Genomic DNA, 24572 nt, shown 5'->3' with positions numbered 1-24572 from the left:
GCCCAGCGTCAAGAGGTTCCCTTTTCATCCAGAGCAGCCGTCTTTCAGGGTCTAATCCCTCGGCTTCGGGTATACCCAATGTGTCAACCCCAATCTTACGCAAGGTCAGATGTGACATGATGACGACGACAGTCTCGTTCGACCTGCCATCATGCGAAAAGAAAGGAGGCCTCTGCATGCTTCCGAAAGTTGGCAAACGCGGTCCTCTAGAATCGTCGTTGAATGAACTGGAATGTGCAAGACGTTCTTTCAGGCCAACTCATTACCAACTATACGAAGGCATCCTCCACGACCTGGATGTGCTGCTGCGCTCAACTATGCTCGAGGACAGGCCGGTTGGCGAGAAGTCTCTCTTGTCAATGTGCTTGCTGAAGGTACCTCAGTGCGCGGCAGAAATTGAGGCTTGGGAAAGGTCCGGAGCAGCAAACGACGGACCGGTGTCTTCCATCAAGCAGATGAGCTATTCACTTCGGGTATATGACGAATTGGAGACACTAGGCGGTTCTGGTAGCGGTTGGGTCCACCTTCGAATTGTCCTTAGGGCACACGCCGTTTACTTATTGAAGGAAATTATCATGGAAGGCCTCCTGGACGCCAAATTCATACGCATCATCATCGAGCACTGCAGGGCTACACACTGTCCTAGAGAAACAGCTGAGCTCACCACGGCTCTGCTCTATTTTTCCTGTCATGGTCCGTCAGGAGATACAAAGCCGCTTGGCAGCAAGATGGAAGGTCGGCTATTGGCCTCTTTGCCGGGCCTTGCGAACAATCCCATTGTGGAGTCGTACTTGCTTGATACCTTTGCCTCTCTCTTGCTGAGCGGACACCTCACCCCCGACACAGTTTCAACGAAAACCTTTGGGTTCTGGTGGACTACGACAGCATCTGCAATAGTCGGGCAGAAAGCATATTCATCTGCGACTCGATTTGCATCCGCAGGACTTGCAGTCTTGTGCACAGCCACCTTTCCGAGGCGAAGGAGGTGCACACCAGAGCTCAGCACAAGACACAATGCTACCAAGCTGACCTTGATGAGTGTCCTTGGTGCCCTATCAGCCATGGCCATGATTTCGCAAGATTTCGGGGACGTCGCGAGCAGCAGAGTCACAGGGCGGGGGAGCAGAACACAGAGAATAGTGCTGCAGATACTCTACCAAGCGCTGAGGCTGGTGAGAAGCCAGCATGCAAGTAGGGAGGCCGTATCTCCCCTATTGCTGGCAATATTCTTCACGTCGTTTCCCGGTCCAGCTCATGACAGCGCGATACAACTCAAAGCAATCATAGACACCCTAGAAGGTGGTCTTGGCCAGCGACAAAACCTGGGCGGGGGCAGAAGAGGCAGCCAGATCCTCGATATTGCCGTTGCTCTTACCTGCTCAGTTGCTCACTGTTGTGGTAGAGCTACATCTCGGCCGTCTAGCCAATACTTTGCAGAACTCTGCAGGCTGGTGGACCGACTTGGTGTTCAATGTTTTGCAAGGTTGCGAGCTGACGGTGCTTTTTTCTTAGCCCAGAAGACCGACGATCTGCGAGACCTCGTATTTGCAGAAACCTTGACGAGAGCCTTGACTAGCAAGGATCATTCTGTCGACGCAAACAGCGGCTCAGAAGAGACCTTTGCGGGCTTCCGATGGGAAGAAGGCATCAGCGAGTGGATTGCGGTGAGTCCGGTAGCAAGACGGCGGAACGGTATTGTACCAGCACAGTTTGTAGTGCCTCGCCGGAGCAGCAGGCACAGATATGGCTCATTCGGAGATCAACGGGACCACTCCGAACTCGATATGACAGCGGGAGCTGCCGAAGAAATCAGGCCTTTGATGGCAATGGCTAAGGCGGCGAGCGAGCCGGACGGCATCCAGGTTGACCGGCGTCAAGCAGGAAAAAGGCCGAGAGGAGAGAAACATGATCATGGCAGCCAGTCTAGGGAAGCGCGGGCAACGACGGAAGGCATCGACGAGCTGAGCATGTGCCAAGAAAACCGGCCACGGACTCTGGGCAAGTCCCAATTGAGAAACCATACCATGGCTAGACTACGGAACCAGTGCCGGCGGGCTACCCGAAGCGGCGAGACGGGACCTCGTATGGTTTTGGCCGAGCTGTGTGGTAGAGCTAACCCTACTGGCCACGGGGACGAAGACGAACTAGGATTCTGATGAGGAGCGCAACATGTATATGAATGGTTCATTTCCGTCCGACGAACATTCAGACGAGTTGTTGCAAGTTAGACAGGGTACAATCCGCGTTTCAGCTCCTTGTCGACCGGTGGAGTAGGTTGCGGCCTGGAACATGGGATAGGACACATGGAACTCACGCTGTGTTACTACACGAGTTTCTTCCTTTTTTCTTGTGCCCAATCATCTGGTTATAATCTCTCTTATCCGCCACTCCTTTTTATCCGCGTGCTGCAAGCCTGCGGCCGCATGTGAGCAAGATGACAATGGTGGGTTTGTAAGGCGGAAAGGTGTTTGTGGAGAAATTGCAGAGGTGGATGTAACATGTCTTCGATCACCACCAATGCGTTAGCCCGACTGGTAACGATGGCATATCAGTGATTGAATGGGATGCATTTGTAGATAGCCGACGACAAGAAACGTCTGCGACTGAAAGCAGGTCATCGGCGCAGGTGCTCAACATATACAAGACAGAAATCTAACACGACTAGATGTGCTCGGCGTTAACTCCGACGGTAGACTGCGAAACCAACTTCAGGCTTAGTTCACACAATGTTTGTTTAATACTCTTGCTGAAGAATTCCGTACCATCAAAGCCAAGCATTGGGCTATAATATCAAGCTACCGATATAGACCAAACCTCTTCGAGCGGCGCAGAAAGATCGGGGAGCAGGGGGAATGCCCGTGCACTCAGTAGTTCTGGACTCGGAACGGATGCATAGATACGGTACGAATATGGATGGATGTTGTAAACAACAGTTCTCTGACGGGGTGATGCCAAGAAACTGAGAAATGGGAGGCGTCCAGGCAGAAGGTCTATCTATGCCGTTAACCTCCTTGACTACATATACCATAATAAGGGAACCGTAAGATCATGGAAACCTACCACCAAGAAAGGAGAGCGCAGTCCAGGATTCACCTAGTTACCTGGCTCTACTCTCCATATACGTTCATAGTGGAGGCTTTTTTTGGAGCCTTTCTGTCTCCTCTCACCCAACAGAGCCAACCGTACCAAGAAGCGTTTATAGGTCTAGTTGGACTCGTCACACAGGCCAGATCCACCCCAATGGCCATGCGGAGCCGTCCAAGGCTCAAAGGGAATATACACGAGGTAAGGACATGAAACATCTTTTCAGCCGGGTTGACGAAAACCAAATAGGGTCAATGCTTTCAAGAGCTAGCGAGAGTGGCAGAAGAGGGGAAGAAGCAGGCATAGTTGACGAGTAGGCAGACACCAAGGATGGCAGAATCCCTTCTTATCGAGATCACAGCCCAACTCTGGGAGGTTGTGGCTCAGGGACGCGGTGATACACTGAAAGTCAGCTCACCAAGTTTCCATGGTCAAGTACCGGCAGACGGCAACATATGAACTGCTCATATCAGCCACGTGCCTCGCGGTATGGCATGATCCCAGGAATAGGTCGCAAGAGCTGTACGCAGCAGCAGAAAATTGGGAGTTAGGGTTGGTTTTGGCTGAGCTATGGCTGGGTACGAGCCAAACAAAGCCCGACGATCGACATTGCACCATGTTCGCAGTGTATTACCCACACTGTGAGTCACACGCAACGCACTGCGGTCGCATCAAAACCCCCAACAGATCCTCGACGGCGCGCGTATATTTAGGACTCTGAGGTGTATAAGTGGATCGCCATGATGACACTTTCAAATGGACGGATGGCCGGCCGAGCCCTTTGGATGTGGACGTACGTAATGGAGGGAAATGGAACGGAAAAGTACTGTTTGGGTAGAGGAAGCTATGGAAATCTCACATCTAAGCCGCATATTGTCGTCTCAGAATGCGGTCCAATGATGACGACGCAAGGACCGTGAGAAGTGCGCGATCTGCAGGTTGGCTGGTCGTCGTCGTCGTCATCGTCGTCGTCGCTGGCCCGCTAGAGCACTTCTACCTAAGGTCCTCGGGAGATGTTTCCATTCGCGGAAGAACGTTTGAGCTCGATACGTTGATGCTGTTCGAGTCAATGCTAGCGCAGGTGGGGGGCCATGTGGACGTGAGTGTTATTCCGACTCGACTTGCCCCATGTCCTCTCGACCATGCGCCCGTCTGTTGGGTTGAAACGCCACCATCCGAAAGAGTGGAGTGAAAATCTGGCGTCTCGAGTCTGCGCAACTTGTTTTGGGATATTCCCAATCGACCTACGGATCGACAGAGGAGGACAAACATCAGCTGTCTCCGGACAGATTCCGAGTGAGTTGCCAGATTTGAGGTTGGAGTTAGTGAGACATAAAGAGCAAGCGACTGTAATCCAATGGCCATTGAAGAGAAACTACTGCTCCGAGCCTTGATTAGGGGAACCCGTCTGCACGGATGACCAAGAGGGATTTTGTCGTGGTTCGGCCGAATCGAGGTGCAAGTCCTGCTCTGTATTCCCTGAGCCGCCTCATCATGAAGGACTACATTGACCGTAGGTAGATTTGCATTTGCAGACAGCATCGGCAACCAAGTAGCAATAAAATCATATGTGCTATGTCCGTACTCCCACCGTGATATAAACTTCTAGCACGGACTCGCCCGAACAACCTTTAGCGGATTGTATACGGATATAGCAAGTTATATTGTAAAATTCAGCGAGGCACGGTACCGAACTAGTTTAGTTGGACATTTCAGCGGGCCGAAGGACCTGTGCGACTCGACGTGAATATTCCCTGCTTCGGTTTGTTCAGTGATTGATAGATCACAGCTTGCTCGATACTGTTTGCTCGCATCTCGCGTCGGCCCCAACAAGGCACTCGCCACTCCGGAAGGCGGCACGGCGCTTCGACAAAACCCGGGGGTTTGTTGATTTTCGTCGTGCATCAACCCCCACCTCCCGTGAACCCGATCCCCGACAGGGTCAGTCGCAGATTGTCAAGTGCAGCCGAGAGAGATCGGGTCTAATTACTTCAGGAGGGCATGATGTGGGCTGCAGGGGCGTGTCGTTTTGTTTGGTTTAGCCGAGAATATGACGATATCGTGCAGATCTGGCGCCTGGGTCGGTATCAGAAGAGCGGACGAAAAGAGCATGAGGCCGAGACACGGACCAGATCCGCGGGTATCAAGCGAGCGATGGATGATGGGGATGGGGATGCGTCTGCTTTGCGTCTTATCTATCTACTACATAGTATGTACCATACACATACAAAGTAGTGTGCCGTGATTGGCTGGGTGGCACCTGCCTACCTACTGTATGATGTTGGATCATTACGTTTCTACTTCGTATCCCTGTTGCCGTTGTTGGGCTTTGGAGCCATGCGACCTTCGGCTGGTACTTTCTCGTTGTGACAAGGACAAGGCCGACACAGCCCTAGCTTTGACCGCGAGCACCAGCCACCTTATTGAACGATGAGCACCCAAGGCTCCTGTAAAGAGCCCAGAAGCAAGTGTGCGTATTCCACTGGAAGGCAGTTGTTTTGTCCCACGCAGCGCAGCGTGGCAAGCATTGGTCGTTTGACAGCGGCAGTAGTTGCCGGTGGCAGACCCCACCAGCCATCCCTTCTATTATTGTATTAGTAAGGTGTGCGGTCGTCATTAGTACAAGTATAGCCGCAGGCATGGACGTGGCCTTGTTTCAGAATTTCGAAGAAGTGGCCCCCCCCATCTCCCCGCCACCTAGCAAAGCCCAGGCTGGAAGATCCTGACATTCCTACCTTACCTGGCAATGGCTGCTGTGAATGTTCAGGCCGGAAATCGTCGCATTAACGACGACAAAACACACGGCAGACAGCGTCGTCAGACATTACGACGACGGAAACAGGATCGTGTCCATTATCAGCCGTATGTTTTAACATAGATCTAGTAAGCAACGGACACGATGTCGCGGTTGATGGCGGTCGCTGTGTACCATCCTCATGGTCTCTCCTCTCCCAACTTCCTTGCTGACGAGTGTACCTAATGTAGTGGTGGTGTAGCATAACCGTGCCTAGAGCCACTCTCGGCCATATATGCGACCTTGGTCAAGGGCGAAGCAACGCATCTCAGGATAAGCGTCGATGCTAATGCTGTGCGATGGTGGTTGGCTGAATGCAAAAGACCTCCGACATAAGCCGGGCGTTTGCCCCTGAATGGCGCGCCGGCCGCGAGGTACGGCTAGGTCTTCCATCCAATCAGCTTTGCAAGCGCCAGCCTTGGCCAGGGCTAGTTGCCAATGGACCGACCCTGTAAAGGACCTCGATGCTCCCTGCGCTTCGTGGCAAAGGCAAGGGGAAAGGCGATCACCGCCCCCTGACCCAAAAGAAAAGAAAATAAGAAAAGAAAAATTAAAAAAGATAAGGAGATGAAAGGAAACACCAGCGCAGGCCAGCCAACGCAGACCGAGACCAAAACGGGTTTAAGAGAGCGGCGAACAGGACTCGAAAAGGAATGAGGAAAATATTAAGAAGCAAATGCCTGATCCAGGTATATTGCTGAGCCTTGGTCGATGTAGCCTTTTTGTCCCTTGTCGGAGTATAGGTGGTAGTATTGGTAGGCTGAGAAGTACGTATCGCAGCTACGCCCCTCGGTCAGCTTCTGAGCGTGTGCTGTGCCCCTGCGTCGTCACTCCTTGATTTTGCGTAAAGACATTAGAGATGCCCTGATCCCTGCCATCTGTCTTCAAGCCCCAAGCCAATTCCCTGCTCGAAAACTGTCGTCTCTCAAACCCCTGATGCCGTCCCGTCTTGGTCAGCCTGATCAAACCACTCAGTTCAGGCCATTTCAGTCCGATCCCTTCGAGTCTGCTATCTTCTTAGTGGTTGTCTAACATCTGGGCCGGCAAAGAACAGCGCAGAGGAAGGGGTCGGGAGCCATGCTGGTCGATGGTATCATGATCTTGGTTGATGGCCAGGGCTTTGAGACGCCTGTTCTGTTCTGTTTGGCAGCTCCGCGCTCTGTGCGGTGCTCGGTATCCCCGCTCTCAACTGCCGTTGTGCGGACGCCGCGTGTGAATTCCGGACGTATTTACTAACATCAACCCTGTTTGCTTGTCAATATGCGCCGTGTGCCATGTCTACCTATGAAGTACGCAGATATGCCTCGCATCGGGTAGCCTCTGCCCTGTATAGCCCGGGACGCTGCAGCTCGGCTTGTCCGAATTTGCACTTGCACGATGATTACTCCGTTAAATATTTGGAAAGATTGAGCGTTTTTGCTCTTCGTCTTCAGCCCAGCACAATGTCCAGCCCCTCGTCTATTTGGGTTCCTACACGGTTATGCTCTTCGAACAACAGGAGGGCACACAGTCTCCGTTTAGGGCCGTCCACAATAGCGGAGCCAGGTATCCTCTTAGTGGGAAATAGATGATGATGCTTTAGTCCTTCTCAAACTGGATCGTGCCGGTTCATACAGAGTACATCTCCACCCACCACCACACGCCCCTCCCACCTAAGACTCTGTCACTGCTTATTTGTAGTCACCCTGCATAGGTACCTAGTGGAAAGGAGGATCCTGGAACACACCAACTCGGCCTTGGTCGCATGCCGCAATTTGGTGTACCCGTTCTAAGAGAAACACTACCAGGTGCTTACATCACCGGCTTCTCTCGCTCATTTACTAGTCTCACATTCCTCTTTTCGTTATCCTCTCTCTCTCTCTCTCTCTCTCTCTCTCGACGGTCACTTATTCAGTTCTTGTCCTTCTCTTCCTCAAGATTTCTCCTCGAGTGACGTCTCAACCCACGACGACGTCCTTTCCCCCTTCACGCTGACCATCTTCATTTCTTGCATTGACTGCACTCTTCGACTTTTTCTTTTCATCGGGGCTTGCCTTTTGTTTGGAAGGTGCCTATCGTGCCGGCCTCGAGATATTTCAAAGAGCCTTATAGAGACGACATTTTGCTTAACAGACAACCCCTACTACTACTGTATGACCGACGACCCCCTTGACTACACACAACGACTACGCACACCTTGCTACGCTCTCATTCCGCTCTCGGTATTTGGATTCGAATTGCTGGGCGACGTGTCGATTCTACTGTAACCAGTGTCCCCTTTTGGAACGATCAGCCGACGCAACCTCTCTTCCTCTTCGACCATAGTCTGAATCTTCAACACGTTCACCATGGCTGGTGGAGGCGCAACAACTTCACCCGAGCAGAAAAAGGCGGCCCTTGAGGCTGCTCTTGAGAACCAGGCTCTCTCCAACTACTTGTTCTATATTTGCGCCAGTATCTCTGCAGCTGTCATTATCTGGAGGGTCTGGACGGTCATTGTCAAATATGTTCGCACCGTCGCCTCTTTGAACAACGACAACCAGCGATACTTTGCGCAGTCCGACTCCAAGGTTTCCTGGATCAAAAGGAATGTTCTTTATGCCCCGGTCTTCAGCAAGCGTCACAACCGTGAGATTCAGCTCAGCTCCGCCATCAATGTCGGCACCCTGCCCAGTCGTTTTCAGCTGCTGTTCCTTACCGGCTACCTGGCAACCAATATCGCATTTTGCGTCATCGATATCCCGTTTGCTGGCTCCTTCGCCGACGCGGCTAAGCAGCTCCGAAACCGAACCGGTACCTTGGCTGTCGTTAATATGGTGCGTCGTTCCTCGAATGATATGGTCAAAGCAGCAGACCGCACGACGCTGTGACTGCAAAGATCGAGTCAAACATGCCAATGGTCGGAAACTAACGAGATCACAGATTCCACTCTTCCTCATGGCTGGACGCAACAACCCGTTGATCCAGATGCTGGGCATCTCGTTTGACACATTCAACTTGCTGCACCGTTGGTTCGGTCGTATCGTCATCCTCGAGTCCATCGCTCATACTCTGGCTTGGATGTCCAGCACTGCTAAGGCATCAAGCTGGGAAGCTGCTATTACGTCAGCTACCACGGTTCCCTTTTTGCTCTTTGGCTTTGTCGTAAGTTTTTGGCGTTGCTTGACATGATTCAGATGGGAGCTGATATTGACACTAGGCCACTTGCGCCTTCACCGCTATTGGCATTCAGGCCTCGAGTCCTATCAGGCACGCATTTTACGAGACATTCAAGCTTCTCCACATCCTACTGGCCATTACGGCCGTTGTCGGTGTTTGGTATCACTTACAGATGAAGGCTCTGCCTCAGCTCAAGTACCTTTGGCCTGTCATCATTTTCTGGGCCTGTGATCGCGCCTCGCGTGCCGCTCGTGTTTTCTATGGCAATGTAGGACATGGCGGCAGCAAAGCCCTCGTCGAGGCCCTTCCCGGCAATGCCTGCCGTGTCACAGTCACCATGGTTCGTCCCTGGACTTTCGGGCCTGGCCAGCACGCCTATGTGTACTTGCCTTCCATCAGTCTTTTGCAGTCTCACCCCTTTTCCGTTGCGTGGAGCGAGGAGGCCGAGGACCCCTTGGCCGAGAAGGCTTCTCTTAACCGTCAGGATATCCTCGCTATGCGAAAGACTACTATGTCCTTCGTGATGCGCGCCCGAACTGGCATGACGGATACGCTGTACCGCAAGGCGGCTGCTTGCCCTGAGGGTAAGATGACGACAACTTGCATGGTGGAGGGTCCTTATGGCGGCATGCACAGCATGCGCTCCTACGGCACTGTCATGCTATTTGCCGGCGGCGTTGGAATCACTCACCAGGTTCCCCATGTGCGTGATCTCGTTGCTGGCTACGCCAATGGAACGGTTGCCGCCCGGAGGGTGATTCTTGTGTGGACCATTCAGAGCCCTGAGCATCTCGAATGGATTCGCCCCTGGATGACGGAGATTCTGGCCATGGAGAAGCGTAGAGATGTTCTCCGCATCATGCTCTTCGTCAGTCGACCGCGCTCCACCAAGGAGATCCACAGCCCTTCGTCAACTGTTCAGATGTTTCCCGGTCGACCCAACATCGAAACGCTTATCAAGGCCGAGCAGGAGTCGCAGGTCGGAACCATGGGCATCAGTGTGTGTGGTCCTGGTGCTCTTAGTGACGAGGTCCGTCGCGCCGTCCGCGACCGCCAGTACGACTCAGCGATCGACTTCAACGAGGAGGCCTTCTCGTGGTAATGGATGGATGACGATGATTATGAGGGAAGGTTGTATCCTGGCTGCAAATCACAAGGCTGCCACAGCGACATTTGCATCCTGAACGAGCATCAAATGATATCGAGCCATACAGAAAGGATGATCTAAGCCAATATGGGTTGAGAATGCTCAAGGCTTCTTCATATTGGAGGGAGGTGTTGCATACTTGAATTCTATCGAATGTAAATATAGGGATTATTATATACAGTGTAGCCACTTACACACAATTTATGTAGTTGGGAGAAATAGCGGGGTAAGCAGCTTGGATGCGTCACTCTCGCAGCACTGAAGGTCACTAGGCACAATCACTGGTCCCAAACCCCTGTCTGTTCCGTTGTGGCCCGTGCATTATCCTTGTAAGCCAGGCATTCCAGGCCACGGCACCCCATCCGTACTTTGATGCCTCTTGGACCATGACCTTTGTGCTTACCTTACGGTCCGAGAAGCAACTTGCTCAAACTCAAACTCCTTTGGCAATCATTCCCAGTGAAGACTTTGCTCTGAATCTCGAGTTGCCATTCTGTTGGATGAAATCTTTCCCTTGAGGTCATACAGTGCTCACGTGGACAGAACTGGCGAATGCCAGCAGGGCAGGGGCGCCTCGCCATTTAACTGCTTTGCCTCACTACATAACCTACCTACCTAGGTACCTTGCCACTATTCCTTTGCACACTGGCGACACTTCTCCCTACTCTATCCTCCAACCTGCAACCGAATCCCCGCACCTCCCACCTTCTCTCTCGCACGACGTCCGAAGCACAGCAGAGCCGACCAGGAGGCCTCATCCATTCGACGAACTTCTTGTAATACTATCGCCTTTCGACCTTCTGTGAGTCGAGTCTTGCAGACATTTGGTGCCGTAAGACATACGGAGAAGCGGGCTCATTCAGTGCCGGCACCTAGCGAGTTCAAATAGAGGGCGGGCTTGAAAACGGCTCTCATCCGCACCACCAATCTCTCTCGACCACCCGAACCGTCCAACTTTACTCTCCGTTCGACATTTCCCTGCCTCCTTAAGGGGGAGGTCTGCAATACAATGGGCTTGGCATACAACACATACTTGAATAGTAGCAAGGTCTACGGCTGCAAGACATGCAAGGCGCATCTGTCAAATCATGAGGATATCATCAGCCGCGTAGGTCTTTCTCTCCCTTTATCCCTCTGCCTATCACATTCTTCTCTTATGGCGGTGTATATCTCGTCTTTATGCGTAACTTCCTATGTCTTGAAACTGAAGTAGGGAGCGTGGTGCTTTATCACTAGTCGCTGTTCTCCTTATTCTTTTGGCTAACAGACTTGCCCCCCGTTAGAACTTCCGAGGACAGCACGGCAAAGCATACTTGTTCAACACTGTCGTGAATATCGAAACAGGCGAGCCCAGCGAGCGCAACATGACGACGGGACGCCATATAGTCCGGGATATCACCTGCAAGCAGTGCAAGGAGACTGTCGGGTGGAAGTATGATAAGGCATATGAGGCTACAGAGAAGTACAAGGAAGGAAAGTTCATTCTCGAAGCGGAACTGCTTTGCAACGTTACTTAGAGAGGTCTCAACAACCAAAGGGTGGGTTGCAGAAGGTGACGCTATACATATGCTTCTCGTCCTAAGGTATGCGTGCTTTATTACGGCCTTTGCTTTTATTTTATTTTATTTTATTTTCCTTTCCTTTCCTTTCCTTTTTCCTCTGGGAGAGCTGGGCGACGCCTTGCATATAAGCCGGCGCTTGATGGTGTTTTGATGGAATGGCTTTTGTTTCGGCCTTCTTTGCTCTTCTTGTCAGCCGATATCTTGCTGCTCTCCGGCCACCTGCCAATATAGAGTCAAGAGCTGGATTTTAGGTCATAACGAAGCCAAGGAACACACGGCATCAAGCAGGGTTAGAAATGGTGTTTGGTTAAGGGTATGGATTTCTTCAACTTCGCGCAAGAACCAATACAAGATTCGTTTAAGAATATTTAAGAGCATGTCTCAAACCGCACTCCATTACACCAGGCACAACTATCCTTCTCTATGATCTAGTGCATTGAGAACTGTATTTGATCCGGAAAACAACCCATTCCTAACTTGGTAACACGATACATGGCTCCTCTTAGCTTTCATAACAATCTACTGGTGCTCAATCGGCTCTTCCGGTAACAATTCTTCCACCTCTTCATCGGGGATAAGGAACTTGAAGGGCGGTTGCACGATTCCATTGAAGAGGAAGGTAAAGTAGACGAGCAGAGCGAAGCCGACAACCTGCAGCCATTTGAAGGTTTCCCAGTGCAACCCAAGGGAAACGATCCATATAAAAAGGGTCCGGCATGTGTCGATTGTGGACCGCGAGGTGGCACTGACACTCCTGGTAACAGAGAGACCAAAGAAGTTGAACCCGCTAAAGTGATAGCAGTATCAGTATAGCTCGAATGCGGTACTGGAGGAGAATACGAAGACAACTTGAAAGAGACCTACCCGATGCTGATCATGATAAGGATACTGGATAGGCCAATGGCTCTATTCTCAGTGAGCTGTCTCCAGCCTTCGACCATGTCAAAGTAGCCGTTCTTTCCGGCGGCAGTGTGTCCAACGGTAAAATGCAAAACGACCATGCCAAACACGGTAACAACGAAACCGAAGAGGCCCTCCCATCCAACAACTCTGATGGGCTCGATGGCCGACCTTTCCAAGATCCATTCCTCGAGGACGAACTGAGTAGCAGTAAATATCTGCGCCCCGGCAATGAGCAGAACTCCAACGACGGTTAAGAAGGCATTGGACTTTGGAGATCCCTCATCGGCGGCATTCTCGATCTTGTTCTTGTTCTCGTGATAAATGGCTCCAGCCAACCCAACAAGCGCAACACCCACTACGACGCCGACGAGCGAAAGCCATTGGAACAAGAAAAGCCGTCGCTTGAGGAATACGACACTGAAGACACCGACAAAGAGCACCAAGGCTCCACGGGTCATTTGGTAGATGGAAGCAACAACCAGCAGAAGGCCAATGTTCATCAACGTCGTCCCGAGGATATCACAAATGGCTGGGAGGGCCAACAAGAGGATGCGGGGGCCGCGCAGGATGGACCCTTGCTCCTGCTCTCGCGGCTTTGGAATGCCGTTGGGATTGCTGACGAGAGCGGCGCTGGCTTCATCGGTATCATTCGTGTTGATGGCCTGGTAGCCATCCGAGGTAGGAGATGCCCGTGAGAGGTAGCGGCGGTACAGGGTCATCAGGCCAACGACCAACCAGCAGCCCATTTCACCAACAAACATCTGAGCCGTCTGTAAAACAGGTTGATTGAAGTAAGCTCGTTTCGCGGGGTCCTTCGCATCACAGTTGCGGACGCATTGCATGTCCTGGATGTGGATGACATTGTTAGCGTGTGGATGACCACCGAATCAGGTTTTTAGATGAGAAGCACACGGAATAGACAGTGCAGAGAGATTCAGATACTTCGTACCTGATACTTGGTAAGTAGGGTGTTGCAAACACCCGTCAGTAGCATCATGGCCACGAGAAAGGGAATGAGGGCTCGCGACGCCATGTTGTATGCCTTTGGTCAAGTTGAATCAGCGGCGAGACTGTCAACAGGCAGATGTACGAAGCTAAGAGAACGAAGAAAGGGAAGAAGGAACCCGACGTTCCTTTCAAGAACTTTCTGCGGAGATCAAGGTTGAGCTCATACAAGGCACAGCCCGGTGCGGATAGTGTATGATAAAGGAATGCGAAGCAAAGAAGGAACAGGAATGGATTATGAGGTTGGGGGTTGGATGTAGGAGGAGGATAACTGCCCAGAGACGGGGAACAGCGCGCAGTAATCGGAGAGTTGCAGATGTAACAGCCGTAGCCCGGGAAGTATCGAGCCCCATGGCTTATCAGGGGGTATGTGCTTTGGTTTCCCCACAGCAAGTGAGTGTCTTATCGTTCGGGCTTGTATGCAATCGACGGGTACCTTAGGTATTTACCAGCGCCTCGCACAGCAGGTCATGCCCGTCTCTGTCAGTCTGTCTACAGCCATAAGCAGGATAAACTGCATAGATTACGGTTACAAGTATGATGAGTTCGACTCGTTAGACGCATATATGCCGGCTCATCCCATCCTGCCCATTGATGAATGGTCTTAATTTGCCTACTACGATGAAATCAATATCGATATCATTATCATATTTGTTCGCATCGCCTACGAGACTTGTTGGACCAAGTGCATCGTGGAGGCTTTCAGATGCGACTTGTTACCCGTGTGTACTGAAACATCAAGTGAGCTTTGCATGTTCACCAACAGTCCTGGCCCCAAAAATCTCATGATACTTGTCATTTGCGCTTGCTGAAGCAACGTAGCATATTCCATGTCTGTATTATATTCGCGTTTGCGTAAACGAAAGTGACGATTAGGTGGAGGGTGGCAGCACAACCTATTTCCTCTCCTTGGGCTCTTTCGGTTTCTTGTCCTTGATGTTGTTGTAATGCCGAACTCCCATTTCCTTGTCCTTTGCCAGACGCTCCTCATCCTCCTTGCTGAGCGGTACTCCTTCTATGCTCTTAACCTTCTTACCCTCGAAAAACATCATCAAGCCTCCTATGGCGGCCGCCAAGCAAGCGAGTGCAACGAATAGGCCGGTTGACCAACTAGGTCGATCGAATCGGTTCATTCCCCACATGAAACCAGAAAGAACACACTGCAGAAACGTGTTCCACACGTTGAACCAAACAACGAAGTCCATCTTCCAAATGGCCGTCGGAGGTGCTCGGATGCCGGTGAGAGGCGGATCTGGGATGGCTTTCGTCGGGTGAGGAATTTGCAAGACGGGCTGTTCAGCTGCCAGCTCGGCTACATTCTGGGGGCCGATATGAACAGGGAGCTGATCCGAACCAGGTAACCGGAACCATCCACGGTGAATACCGGCTAACCGGCCAAGAGCCTCGGGTTTCTTCAAGATGCGATACTGCATCAAGAAGTACAGGTCGCGGAATCTCCAGGGCGCTAGGCCAAAGCCTGTGACGCAGAAAAGGGCGTTCAAGATTTGCGAGTCCCACTCGATCCACTTGCGACGGGGAGAGTTGATATCGTTGCATGTCGGGTAGCACATGGCTGGTGCAGCGTTGCAGAGTAACAAGAATAACATGCCACCCCAAGCCACGACATTGAGACCGTACAGAACAACAAAGAAGCCGAGGGGCGTACATGTATATCTCCAAAAGGCCTTTAGGCCGATCAAGGTAGATTGTTTCTTTGTATGCGCCGGTGGGAAGTGATAGCCGTTCTCGAAGGGATCGTATAAGTCGCGCTCAGCTGTAGCAACTGTCGCAGAGGCTGCGCTCGTTGGTATCCTGCCTTCCACATCCTGTTTCTTCTCCTCGACGTGGTTGTTTGTGTTTGTGTCGGAAAACTTCGTATCGGTAGTTGACTGGTCGAGTGGCAAATTCCTTTCCTTCTCACTGCTGTTCAGTGATGAGTCTGGGCGTGACATTGTGGACGGCGAGCGGTTTCTTCTAGCCTCTGGGGCCAAGATCTCTGGACACAAGAGAGTTCTAGCGACACTTGAAACAGTAAATCGTCGTTGTGAGGTACGATATGTTGAAGTGAAAGATGATAACTTGGGCGCAACCGGTTCAGTCGTAGAAGGGGATATCGCAGACACAGGCAGTTGTTGGGATATAGATGATTTGTTTATGCTCGGTTTGGGGTGGTGCGTTGAATCGAGGACCGTGATGAATGACGATGACGTGTATGCTTGGAGGCCGTGTGTAGACGTGAGACAGTTCGCAAATGAAGAGGAGCCAGCAGTGGAAGAAGTCTGTCCGTACAAGTAGACGGTGAGGGAGGTAAGAGATAGGGGATGGGATGTGTGTAGGGTATCTTAGACTAGCAAAAACCAGAAAACGAGACGAAAAGTGGCCAAGTACCGGTACCAAGATCGGGGACTCTGACGGAATGTTCAACAGGGTTGTGATTTTGATGGAAAGATAGGATTAAAGTTAATAAGGGGGTAGACATGGACAGGAAAGAACAAGAGAACATCAAAGCCACAGGGACGAGACGGGATACTTTGTAGCCAGATAAAGATTGGCGGGGTTAAAAAAAAAAGTGACTGTCTTGACTCTTGGAACCTGGCGACACAGCTAGGTAGTGTAAAGTAGCAGAAAAGGGGCGGGAGGGAAATGGGCGGTCCAATCCGGTCCAAAGGCAGTCAGGATTTCCATGGATGGCCCAGGCCCAGGGCAGAAAGAGCATCATGGCAGGGCAGACTGCTTTGCGGTCCTACTATACTGAAGAGGGGCATACAAAGGAAGCTCAAGCCACTGGGCTGTCCAAGGATAACGGGGTGCCGGTCGGGTATCCGGACCTGTTGTAACCAATGAGCGGCGATGTACGCATAAACGTAAACTACTATCTGTAAGTGGGGAAATGAGCGCTAGATGGTCCTGGGACAGTTACGTCAGTACGTGTACCACTAATGTTGCGGCTGCAGCAAATTTGATCTGTACGTGTTCTGGACGCACAGTGAGGTCAGCGCGCCAGGGAAACGAGAGGTGTGGAACCAAACAGTTTTTCTTGTGTACCTCATCGCTCATTAATTGGCTGGGTCAGACACGTAGGTACCGTAGATGTTACATACCTACAGAGTACCTGCCTATGTAGTGTATAAGTACGCAAATGTGACGGGATCCGTGGAATGTGCACGCTCTTGCTGAGTTCAACGACCTCTGGTTGGCCTATTCTTGTCTGATTACGTAGGCGGGTGGGGGTGTATGAGAATGAAAGAGCCGTGCTTCCTGCTTTCCTTTGCTGCGGGTGACTTGCTCAAACAAGCTCCTGTTCCCAGGTTTCATTTGGGTTGCCAGTGCCCGCTGCATTCATTCTTGTCTGCGAAATCACGTAGCTGTCACCATCTCTCAAATGCCCGTCAGCAGTGAGCAGTTGGGGGCATCGTCGGGTACACTGAAGCAGAACAATATGACACAGCAGATTACTTCGTTGCCCCGGACTTCAACCTTTGGTTCCAGCTAATCAGCCAAGTCTGTCATGAAACCGAAATATAAGAGTTGAGTACCTTCTCTCGCTTAGGGTGTTGCTGTCATACATTATGAGCACATACCGTTCTAGCCCAGACAGCAAGGTGTCGTGTCCGCAATCGGTGCATAAAAAAGTTAGAGATAAAACTGCTGTGCCCTTTCCTTAGACTTCCGGTCCGTCTTGGTCGAACTGGTAGTTTTATAGCAGGGGAAGGGGGGGTAGAGACCAGGCCCAAAGGTAAAATGGGCATCTGAGAAAATACAATGCGGCGTAGAAGAAGTCCACTCCAGGCAAAAAAGAAAAAGAGGAAAAAAAAGAGGGGGGGTCTTCCCTCTACTCAATAGAATCAAGTCCCCATTCTCTCGTATGCAGGCATATGAAATCATTGTTGCATAATCAACACGGCAACCTCGGGAGTCCAGCATATTTCCATGCGGACGTTTGATTTCGGTCTCCTTTCACTAGTGGCATAGGTACCTAATTGGAGAACCACTACAGACGGTACTTGGGGTTCAATGCCCTTAATCGTGTCGGCATCAAAGCTCATTCACCCAATGGTCCCGAAAGCGCATAGTTAGACCTTCTTCTTTTTTTTTCCCCTTCCTTTTTTCCCCCCTTCCTTCGCCCGCACCCTGCTGGAGTGCCGCATTAAAATCTCACTATGTGCTGGCACGTTATCTCCTGTTTATGGTTGATCATATTCCAATCCCCGATGAGCGTACGGTACGTGAGGAAACTTCCTGCCCAGTATGAATGGGACTCTTTTACAACACTAAACGGGTATGATAAACGCATAACCAGGTACCTGGCATCTACCTATTAAGAGCACATTACTACATAAAGCGCTTACAGATGGCCCGGGTTTTCACGAATCTAATTGGTTTTCAAATTCCACCTACTTTACTTTACGCCCGGTGCTACCCGCCTTGGGAACCTTGAGAACTCTGCGCATCGATAGCAATTAGCTCTGATTATTTGCCAAGTTCAACATCATCTCATTTTCATTTCACTTCAGTCACTAAGTAACTCGCATTCACACAAAGCCACCCACATTTTGTTTCGCAATGGCTCCCACAGAGCATCTCGCCAATCTTACCGCTCTGGTGGTTGACAACCTTCGAGATCAGCACGACTGGACCGACGTTGAAATTCGCTATGACGGCAGAGACCGACCACGTCCCATCATCACCGGTCTACCGCCATTGCGTCTTTACATGCACCCGGACGAGCAAATAGAGACTCTTGAGATCGAACAGATGACTGGTAAACGTCCAAGCCAGTCCCCCGAGTTTGAATGGGTTCTGCCGGTTCATCTCAGCGAGCGATGGACCTTGAGCTCTTTTGCTACCATTTTTGACTCGATTGACGCTCTGCCACAGCCAGTTACCTCAGAAGCAAGTCACGGTGCGCCTTCACGACGAGACTGGCGCGGCGTGGACCGCCAAAAGAGGCTACTACTCGCAGTGGTCCACGATGACTCAACGGTCGCCTACTATCTCATTCACGATGGCATTGTGAAGCCAAGGCAGAATTAGAGCCCCAGTTGCCAGGGTATTTTTCATTCAACCAATGTCCCCCGCCGCCAGTTCTGGGAGCCTCTTTTAGCTACCTAACCCTGCTTGAGCCTTGATATTGCGACCAGATCCCAGCAAGATCGACCCCCTTAAAAAGAATCACGGTGTGAAGATGATCTTCTGGACCTTCATCTGATCAAACAGCGCATATCCTTCAACAGCCTCGTTCAATGGCATTACATGGTCAAACATGAATCTGGGCTGTTAGCTGGCTGAAAGGGGAGAGAAATGGGCCAGGGTCCTCGGCTGGGGGAGGCGTTGCGCCGTCGACCAAGGAAGTACGCACCCAAGTTTGTCTTGCCTCTTTTCCAACAGAGCTAGAGCTTCAGGGAAGATGGCCCGAACAGGACATCGGCCCATTTGCAATCTCAGATTTTTGCTATCGATGCTGTTAGCGCAAAGGACAAAGCCTTCGAAGCTCGGGTTGGCCACGCTTACTCATATGCTTCCGTGCCTGTCCATGGAATCTACATTGTTCGTCAGCCAGATCTCTCACATCACAACTTTTCTTGTTACAAACCTCGCTGTTGTGGACCCCGATGCTGGCAATAACGCCCCATGGCCTGACAACGTCGAACGCTGTTCTGAGGGCGGGACTCAAGCCAACGACCTCAATCACAACGTCGGCCCCACGACCCTCCGTTACCTCTTTGATTCGCCTCTCCATGCCAGCACGGTCTGTCTTGAAGTTCAAGGGCTCCGCGCCAAGGCTTCTGGCGATTTCCAAACGACTGTCTACACTGTCAATGGCAAAGAGGTGCTTGGGACGGTACTCAAGTGCGGATATTACGGCACAAAGACCGACGGGCCCGCATCCAATGACAACTGCGGTTGCATTGGATCTCTCTTCCTCTTTAAGTAAGCTGAATCCAGACTTGGCGCCGAAGAAGCCTGTTGGCCAAATGTCTGCCATGAGCACCAAAGCATTGTCGGAGATAGCACTTGGGGCCTTCATAGCCGTTCCGTCGGCATCAGGTATACGCACGTACTCGGCCTGTCCACCATCTAGAGCACCGCAGCCAAATAGCTTGCTGCGAACACAGCGGGATGTGTAGTCGTTTTTGCAGTAGAAGCATTGCATGCTGAGCGGAAGGATGTGAGAATCGGCAAAATCGCCAGGGAGGTGAACTTTTGGGAAAGCTTACCACGACGTGGTGAAAGGAGATACAACCCTGTCGCCGATGTTCAACGAGGTGACAGACGCGCCCTTCTCAATGACTATGCCGGTGAATTCGTGGCCCATGATGAAGCCCGTTTCGGATGGCTGGTGACCACGAAAGACATGTAGCTCCCTATAATCTATGAGTTCAGGGAACTGCCGTAGAACGAAACAAGACCGTCTTACGAGCCACACAGAGCTGTAGCCTGGACCTTGACAATGACATCGCCGTCATCTTGAACTGTTGGACTGGTTAGTGAAAATTAATGGTCAAGAGAATGGCTGTAGAGGGTAAAAACAGGAGTGGCGCACGGGTAGGGATGGGGCGTCGCTCAACGGACACGTTCTGCGGTCCGTTGAAGATGACGGCACGCATAGAACTCGTGGCGGGCATGGCGGGGTAGGATGAAGGAGTCTCTGGATCACGAAACAACAACAAGTTGGCGATGGAGTGACCAAGACCCTGTTTTGATACAGGCTACAAGTACTTCTGTTGATACCGGTCAAGATTCTGGTGAGGATGGTGAGGATGATGAGGAAAAAAAGAAGTCAAGGCACCTGGGGGCAAACTGCCACGATATTAGGTGATCAACAAAGCAGTGATGGTGGGGTGTGTTGAGGCATTTGGGGCGGACTGCCCACAGCCTCTGTCCGACCATCGGAGCATCACTGTGCGAGTGTGTGTGCACACAGTCGGCGTGGTGGAGCCGGCTATCTGAGCAGAACACCTCACAGTGGGGTTGAGGAGCAATCATATATGAACTTCACAAGCGATTGCCTTAGATTACAGATGCTGAAGCGGGCAGTTTACACGAGCACATGGACGTTGGCAGATATCTGTCGAGATCAAGAGCAGCGGAAAGAAGAAAAAAACGAGTGCGAAATGCTTCTTGGACATCGAGGAGATGCATTAGAGATAAGGTCACCGGCAACAAGTTGGTCAGGAGCCGAGGGAACTGAGTGGTCCAGCGGAGGGTATGGTAACCACTATAATATGACAGCCACAATCCATATTTATGCGGTTGGTCCTGGAAACCCAGATCTTCCGCTCGTGTCGTGCCATGGGGATGGGGAGATGAGACGGGATGGGATGGACGGCATTACAAGCGGTCCTTGCAGATGTCGCGTCAGAGGTTGAGGCTCATTTTGATTAAGTAGGAGATCTTCTGGGGGAGGGGGTTTGATCCAAGCGAGGCTACAGCGTTCCCGGTTTAGTATCCGTATAGGGCGGGCAATGAGAATGAAACATGGGGTTGTCAGTGTCGAACCCACAAGCGAGCATTTCAATCAAAACATGGATGGCGCGCCGTCGCAACTTGGCCTGCGCGGGAAACAGGGCCTTCTTTATGTCACGAGAAAAAAAAAATAGTTTGAACCATCGGCTGGGTGAAGTAGGTATCTATCCACCTACCGACCAACCCACCGACCTACCTACTAGATAAATAGGTGGTTTAGGTACTCTTACTCTATACGTACTTCAATTAAGGCTTAAACCAACCCGCCATCCTCTAGCGGGCGCCAGCAACCAGGGATCGCCTGTTCGCTGAAGAACACGCCGTCCGGGGTACCTAAGGCAGGAAAGGTATGGGACAAAAGTCCCTCAAGAGGCTCTAATAGCACAGGCTTGGCGGTAAAACGGCATGCGACCGCTTCTGAGGACAGGAAGATAAGAGGTGCTGGGGAAGAAACTCCGCACATCATTTCGGGCTATTCGGATTCCTTGCCAGGATTATTCACCCCAATACAGAGACAGGGGCGCCTGTGCGGAAGTCTAGCACCTAGTTTGAATTTTGCTTTGCCCTTGAACAGCCAACGTCGGCAGGCAACGTGGTCTTCCGCGATTCATTCATGGCTTCAACGCAAAGAAAAGCGACCGAGAGACCACGTTAGGGACATCAGCTGGGGAAAGCAGCTTTCGTTCCAGTGCCTTCGACTCGGCCAAAGGCGGGCACCGGAGCCGGAGAGAGTAAGCGCAACAGTGCCCCAGCCCAAGCCCCAAGCCGCCGTGGTGCGATGGATCATTGTGTAATCCGATGGCTGGGCGGTTCCACGAAATCTACAGATGCATTTGCGTTCCCTTCCATCGCCCAAGGGGGGGAAATGAAGAACAAAAAAGGTTGGGCTGGGGTCCCTGTTTTTGACTCGTCACGTCGTCCAATCACAACCATCAGTTCGAGCCGCCCTTGGCTGATCCGTCTTGCGGATTGAGGCTTAGAGGCTTAGCGTCTCGGACGCATGGGTCAATCTCGGGGGTTATAGTGGACCACCCCAGATGCCATCGTGGCCATTGGACGGACACGGCACGGCAAAGCCAATCACAGAGCAGGCGTCTCGAGAGGGGTAAGACTTAAGAGGTCGTTGGAGACCAGCCGAGTGTGGGGAAACGAGAGTTGGCATCTGCACCTCTCAGTACACCTGCCTCTACCTGCACCACGCGCCTGCAGTCTGCACCTACTACGTAGAGAGAAGGATATGGGCCGAGAAGGGGTTCTGCGGCGACATGGAATCGCGGGGACACACACGCATACAGGCACACACACGAGACGGAGCAGAACGGAAAGCGAAGCGGATATCGGGTGACTGTCGGTGCACGGCGGAGAAAGTGCGCCCTTCAAAGAAACAGAGTTTACACCGGCAGCCACGACGTAATGGTTCTGGCAAAGTCTCGTCAATTAAGGCATGGCCGGCTATGGCTTGGGTCACACAATATGGCTGGTGTATATTGGCTTGTTTTATTCCTTGTTTCTACTTCGTACTCTTCCTACGGGAGGCTGGGGATCATCGCAGTTGTCGTGGACACCGCCATCAGTCTATAGATTGCGAATATCAGCTTATCACTGCGCGAGTCGGTGTCTTGAAAGTATATGATAGGCAGCGTGTGATTGGATACGGACGGACCGAGTCCCTCACGCGATGTGCGGTCCGAAGGTGGTGATAGGTACCAATACTGATGGTCATGAAAACAAGGTGGTCTCTTCCAAATACGCAACGGAAACTCTCAGGGAGGGGGAGAAGTGCAGAGTAATGAGGTACGGTGCCATAGACCAGCAATCAGGGATATGCCCCCATACATCAGGTTCAGCCTCCACTTCCATCCCGTCCGCCCATCCACTGCATTGGGTGCGGCTATTTGGGAGGCTGCGTGGTAATTGAGGTCATTCTGTACAAGGTAGTGCCTCAAGAGGGACTTGTCTTGTATCAATACATTAATACATGGTAGTGCTGCTGCCGCTTCCTCGGCCCCAGAAGTCAAGAGCAGGAGTCTACCTAAACACAGAGGATGCGGAAGAGACAAAGTTGCCGCCTGTTCCTTCCATCCATGCATCAGACCCAACCGGGAGGCGGGAGGGGACTTTGCGTGATTGTGACTGTGATTAGGGTGGAGTTGCGATGCCGTCTTGCCGGGTTTGATTCCCGACTTTTGGAAAGCCTTATTGGGAGCGAAGGAAGGACGGATGGAAGACCGGTGGGGGCTGGGTGGATAGAGGGGAAGGAAGGGTACCAAGGTGAAAGAGTCACGCACGCCCTGCCTCCATTTTGGCGGGAAGGGGATAGGGCACTTTGGAATAGGTAGGTAGGTACTTTACGGTAATTCATGTACCGACCTGCAACTTCCGTTCCTCAGTCTCACTGATGAGGAGGCTCCCCCTCCCTTTCCCCTCACCTTCCCTCCAGGCGGCCTTCCCCTCCTGCCATCATCTCATCCAATAACCCCAATCCCCGTCCACTAAGTGTTCCATCCCATCTGGCGACTTCTCATCTGGCCTCCGTCTTTATCCGCTCACATTGTATTGCACCCTTCTTTTATTCCCCAATCTCCGTTTTGGGTTTCCACGTCCACGTCCGCGGCCTCATCCCCGTCCCATCCATCGCCCCGTGTCAGTTACTCACCGTGCAGCCTAGGAAAGTATCCTCTGTCGACGGGCTGTAATGGACCGAACTAAACTAGTCGTCCCCGCCTGGAAATCTACTAACTCGGTCGGGCTCTGGATGCCGTACGTTCGCACAGTTGTTGCCGTACAATGTACAATCGCTGCCCCTGCCGCCGCTCTCAGCTCTCTGCGATGTCGTTTGAAAGGGCCAACCAACTTTCAGTCAGCACCCAACGAATGCGAGTCAACGCCGCCTGCTACCCCCATGATGTTATAGCAGAGTTGGCCACTGCGCGCTGAAGCCCTTTCACTTGCCAAAATAACACGACTACTTGATCCCAGAACCTCTCTGGCCACGACCCTGCGAGACGTGCACGCGCCCTGGCTTAGGCTGGTTAGATATCCCACTCTGGCAAAGTCAGGGTACCTTGCGCCGTCTTAACCCTCTAAGCGCGTTGGGGCCAGGCCCGTTCTTGACATCAGACCCTCTCGAGGAACCGAATCGAACTGGGGATACGACCCTCCCGGGCTTCACACTGTCGTCTCGTCGGTAATGTTGTTCCCCCGCGGTCCCCAATGAACGAATGCCACCAACTTGCGCAACTGTCAATACGACTCTGCTGCTAGCAGACCCGGCATCCCGGCATACCAATTCAGCCATGCCTCGACCGTCGACAATGATAAGTGAGGTACATCCCTTCAGGCTCAACTGTGGCGGAATCGGACGTGTACCAATGTACACGCTCCCCCAGTACCTTGACATTGCACTCGGGTGCTGCGTCTCCTTTCTTGCCTCACAGGGGGACCTTAGCTGACCCGACACCCTGACTTAGCC

The 24572-nt window shown here is 51.9% G+C and overlaps 8 protein-coding genes across 8 annotated transcripts; 4 read left to right on the top strand and 4 right to left on the bottom strand.

Moving 5' to 3' along the window:
* Positions 1-1034: 1034 nt before the first annotated feature.
* LY79DRAFT_588630 (uncharacterized protein) lies at positions 1035-2156 on the top strand (the record flags this gene model as incomplete). The annotated part of the gene is made up of 1 exon (XM_060560939.1): positions 1035-2156. One exon carries the CDS (start codon positions 1035-1037, stop codon positions 2154-2156), a length of 1122 nt encoding a protein of 373 aa, XP_060416244.1.
* Positions 2157-4040: 1884 nt separating this feature from the next.
* LY79DRAFT_106208 (uncharacterized protein) lies at positions 4041-4855 on the bottom strand. Its single transcript, XM_060550666.1, has one exon. It carries the CDS (start codon positions 4624-4626, stop codon positions 4078-4080), a length of 549 nt encoding a protein of 182 aa, XP_060416243.1. The 5' UTR covers positions 4627-4855; the 3' UTR covers positions 4041-4077.
* Positions 4856-7726: 2871 nt separating this feature from the next.
* On the top strand, positions 7727-10540 carry LY79DRAFT_701992 (ferric reductase like transmembrane component). The gene is made up of 3 exons (XM_060564933.1): positions 7727-8673; positions 8780-9001; positions 9057-10540. The coding sequence occupies exons 1-3, from the start codon at positions 8206-8208 to the stop codon at positions 10116-10118; spliced, it is 1752 nt and encodes a 583-aa protein (XP_060416242.1). The 5' UTR covers positions 7727-8205; the 3' UTR covers positions 10119-10540.
* A 381-nt stretch (positions 10541-10921) lies between these two features.
* LY79DRAFT_106107 (Yippee/Mis18) lies at positions 10922-12133 on the top strand. Its single transcript, XM_060550665.1, has 3 exons — positions 10922-10965; positions 11040-11271; positions 11447-12133. The coding sequence occupies exons 2-3, from the start codon at positions 11173-11175 to the stop codon at positions 11678-11680; spliced, it is 333 nt and encodes a 110-aa protein (XP_060416241.1). The 5' UTR covers positions 10922-10965; positions 11040-11172; the 3' UTR covers positions 11681-12133.
* Positions 12110-14002, bottom strand: LY79DRAFT_547004 (uncharacterized protein). The gene is made up of 3 exons (XM_060557284.1): positions 13578-14002; positions 12590-13473; positions 12110-12512 (listed from the first exon to the last, which is right to left on the bottom strand). The coding sequence occupies exons 1-3, from the start codon at positions 13659-13661 to the stop codon at positions 12245-12247; spliced, it is 1236 nt and encodes a 411-aa protein (XP_060416240.1). The 5' UTR covers positions 13662-14002; the 3' UTR covers positions 12110-12244.
* A 527-nt stretch (positions 14003-14529) lies between these two features.
* Positions 14530-15585, bottom strand: LY79DRAFT_511233 (uncharacterized protein; the record flags this gene model as incomplete). The annotated part of the gene is made up of 1 exon (XM_060554241.1): positions 14530-15585. The coding sequence occupies one exon, from the start codon at positions 15583-15585 to the stop codon at positions 14530-14532; it is 1056 nt and encodes a 351-aa protein (XP_060416239.1).
* A 2432-nt stretch (positions 15586-18017) lies between these two features.
* Positions 18018-18903, top strand: LY79DRAFT_105911 (tRNA-splicing endonuclease subunit Sen15). Its single transcript, XM_060550663.1, has one exon. The coding sequence runs from the start codon at positions 18197-18199 to the stop codon at positions 18665-18667; it is 471 nt and encodes a 156-aa protein (XP_060416238.1). The 5' UTR covers positions 18018-18196; the 3' UTR covers positions 18668-18903.
* Positions 18806-20259, bottom strand: LY79DRAFT_511361 (alcohol dehydrogenase GroES-like domain-containing protein; the record flags this gene model as incomplete). Its single annotated transcript, XM_060554257.1, has 7 exons — positions 18806-18902; positions 18993-19085; positions 19145-19173; positions 19227-19788; positions 19852-19998; positions 20052-20106; positions 20178-20259. 7 exons carry the CDS (start codon positions 20257-20259, stop codon positions 18806-18808), a joined length of 1065 nt encoding a protein of 354 aa, XP_060416237.1.
* Between the last annotated feature and the right edge of the window lie 4313 nt (positions 20260-24572).

The sequence above is a fragment of the Colletotrichum navitas genome, assembly GCF_030913465.1.
Source record: "Colletotrichum navitas strain CBS 125086 chromosome Unknown LY79scaffold_16, whole genome shotgun sequence".
Classification (NCBI taxonomy): Eukaryota; Fungi; Ascomycota; class Sordariomycetes; order Glomerellales; family Glomerellaceae; genus Colletotrichum; species Colletotrichum navitas.
The sequence above is the reverse complement of the archived record's forward strand: the minus strand, read 5'-3'. Positions and strand labels throughout refer to the sequence as shown.

Bases quoted from the DNA above. Each gene is read 5' to 3' on its own strand.
- LY79DRAFT_106208 (XM_060550666.1), bottom strand. From the start codon at position 4,626: ATGCTGTCTGCAAATGCAAATCTACCTACGGTCAATGTAGTCCTTCAT.
- LY79DRAFT_701992 (XM_060564933.1), top strand. From the start codon at position 8,206: ATGGCTGGTGGAGGCGCAACAACTTCACCCGAGCAGAAAAAGGCGGCC. The intron at 8,674-8,779 runs GTGCGTCGTTCC...ACGAGATCACAG, and splicing joins CCTTGGCTGTCGTTAATATG to ATTCCACTCTTCCTCATGGC. The intron at 9,002-9,056 runs GTAAGTTTTTGG...TATTGACACTAG, and splicing joins TTTTGCTCTTTGGCTTTGTC to GCCACTTGCGCCTTCACCGC.
- LY79DRAFT_106107 (XM_060550665.1), top strand. From the start codon at position 11,173: ATGGGCTTGGCATACAACACATACTTGAATAGTAGCAAGGTCTACGGC. The intron at 11,272-11,446 runs GTAGGTCTTTCT...GCCCCCCGTTAG, and splicing joins ATGAGGATATCATCAGCCGC to AACTTCCGAGGACAGCACGG.
- LY79DRAFT_547004 (XM_060557284.1), bottom strand. From the start codon at position 13,661: ATGGCGTCGCGAGCCCTCATTCCCTTTCTCGTGGCCATGATGCTACTG. The intron at 13,474-13,577 runs GTACGAAGTATC...ATCCACATCCAG, and splicing joins CCCTACTTACCAAGTATCAG to GACATGCAATGCGTCCGCAA. The intron at 12,513-12,589 runs GTAGGTCTCTTT...CTATCACTTTAG, and splicing joins CTTATCATGATCAGCATCGG to CGGGTTCAACTTCTTTGGTC.
- LY79DRAFT_105911 (XM_060550663.1), top strand. From the start codon at position 18,197: ATGGCTCCCACAGAGCATCTCGCCAATCTTACCGCTCTGGTGGTTGAC.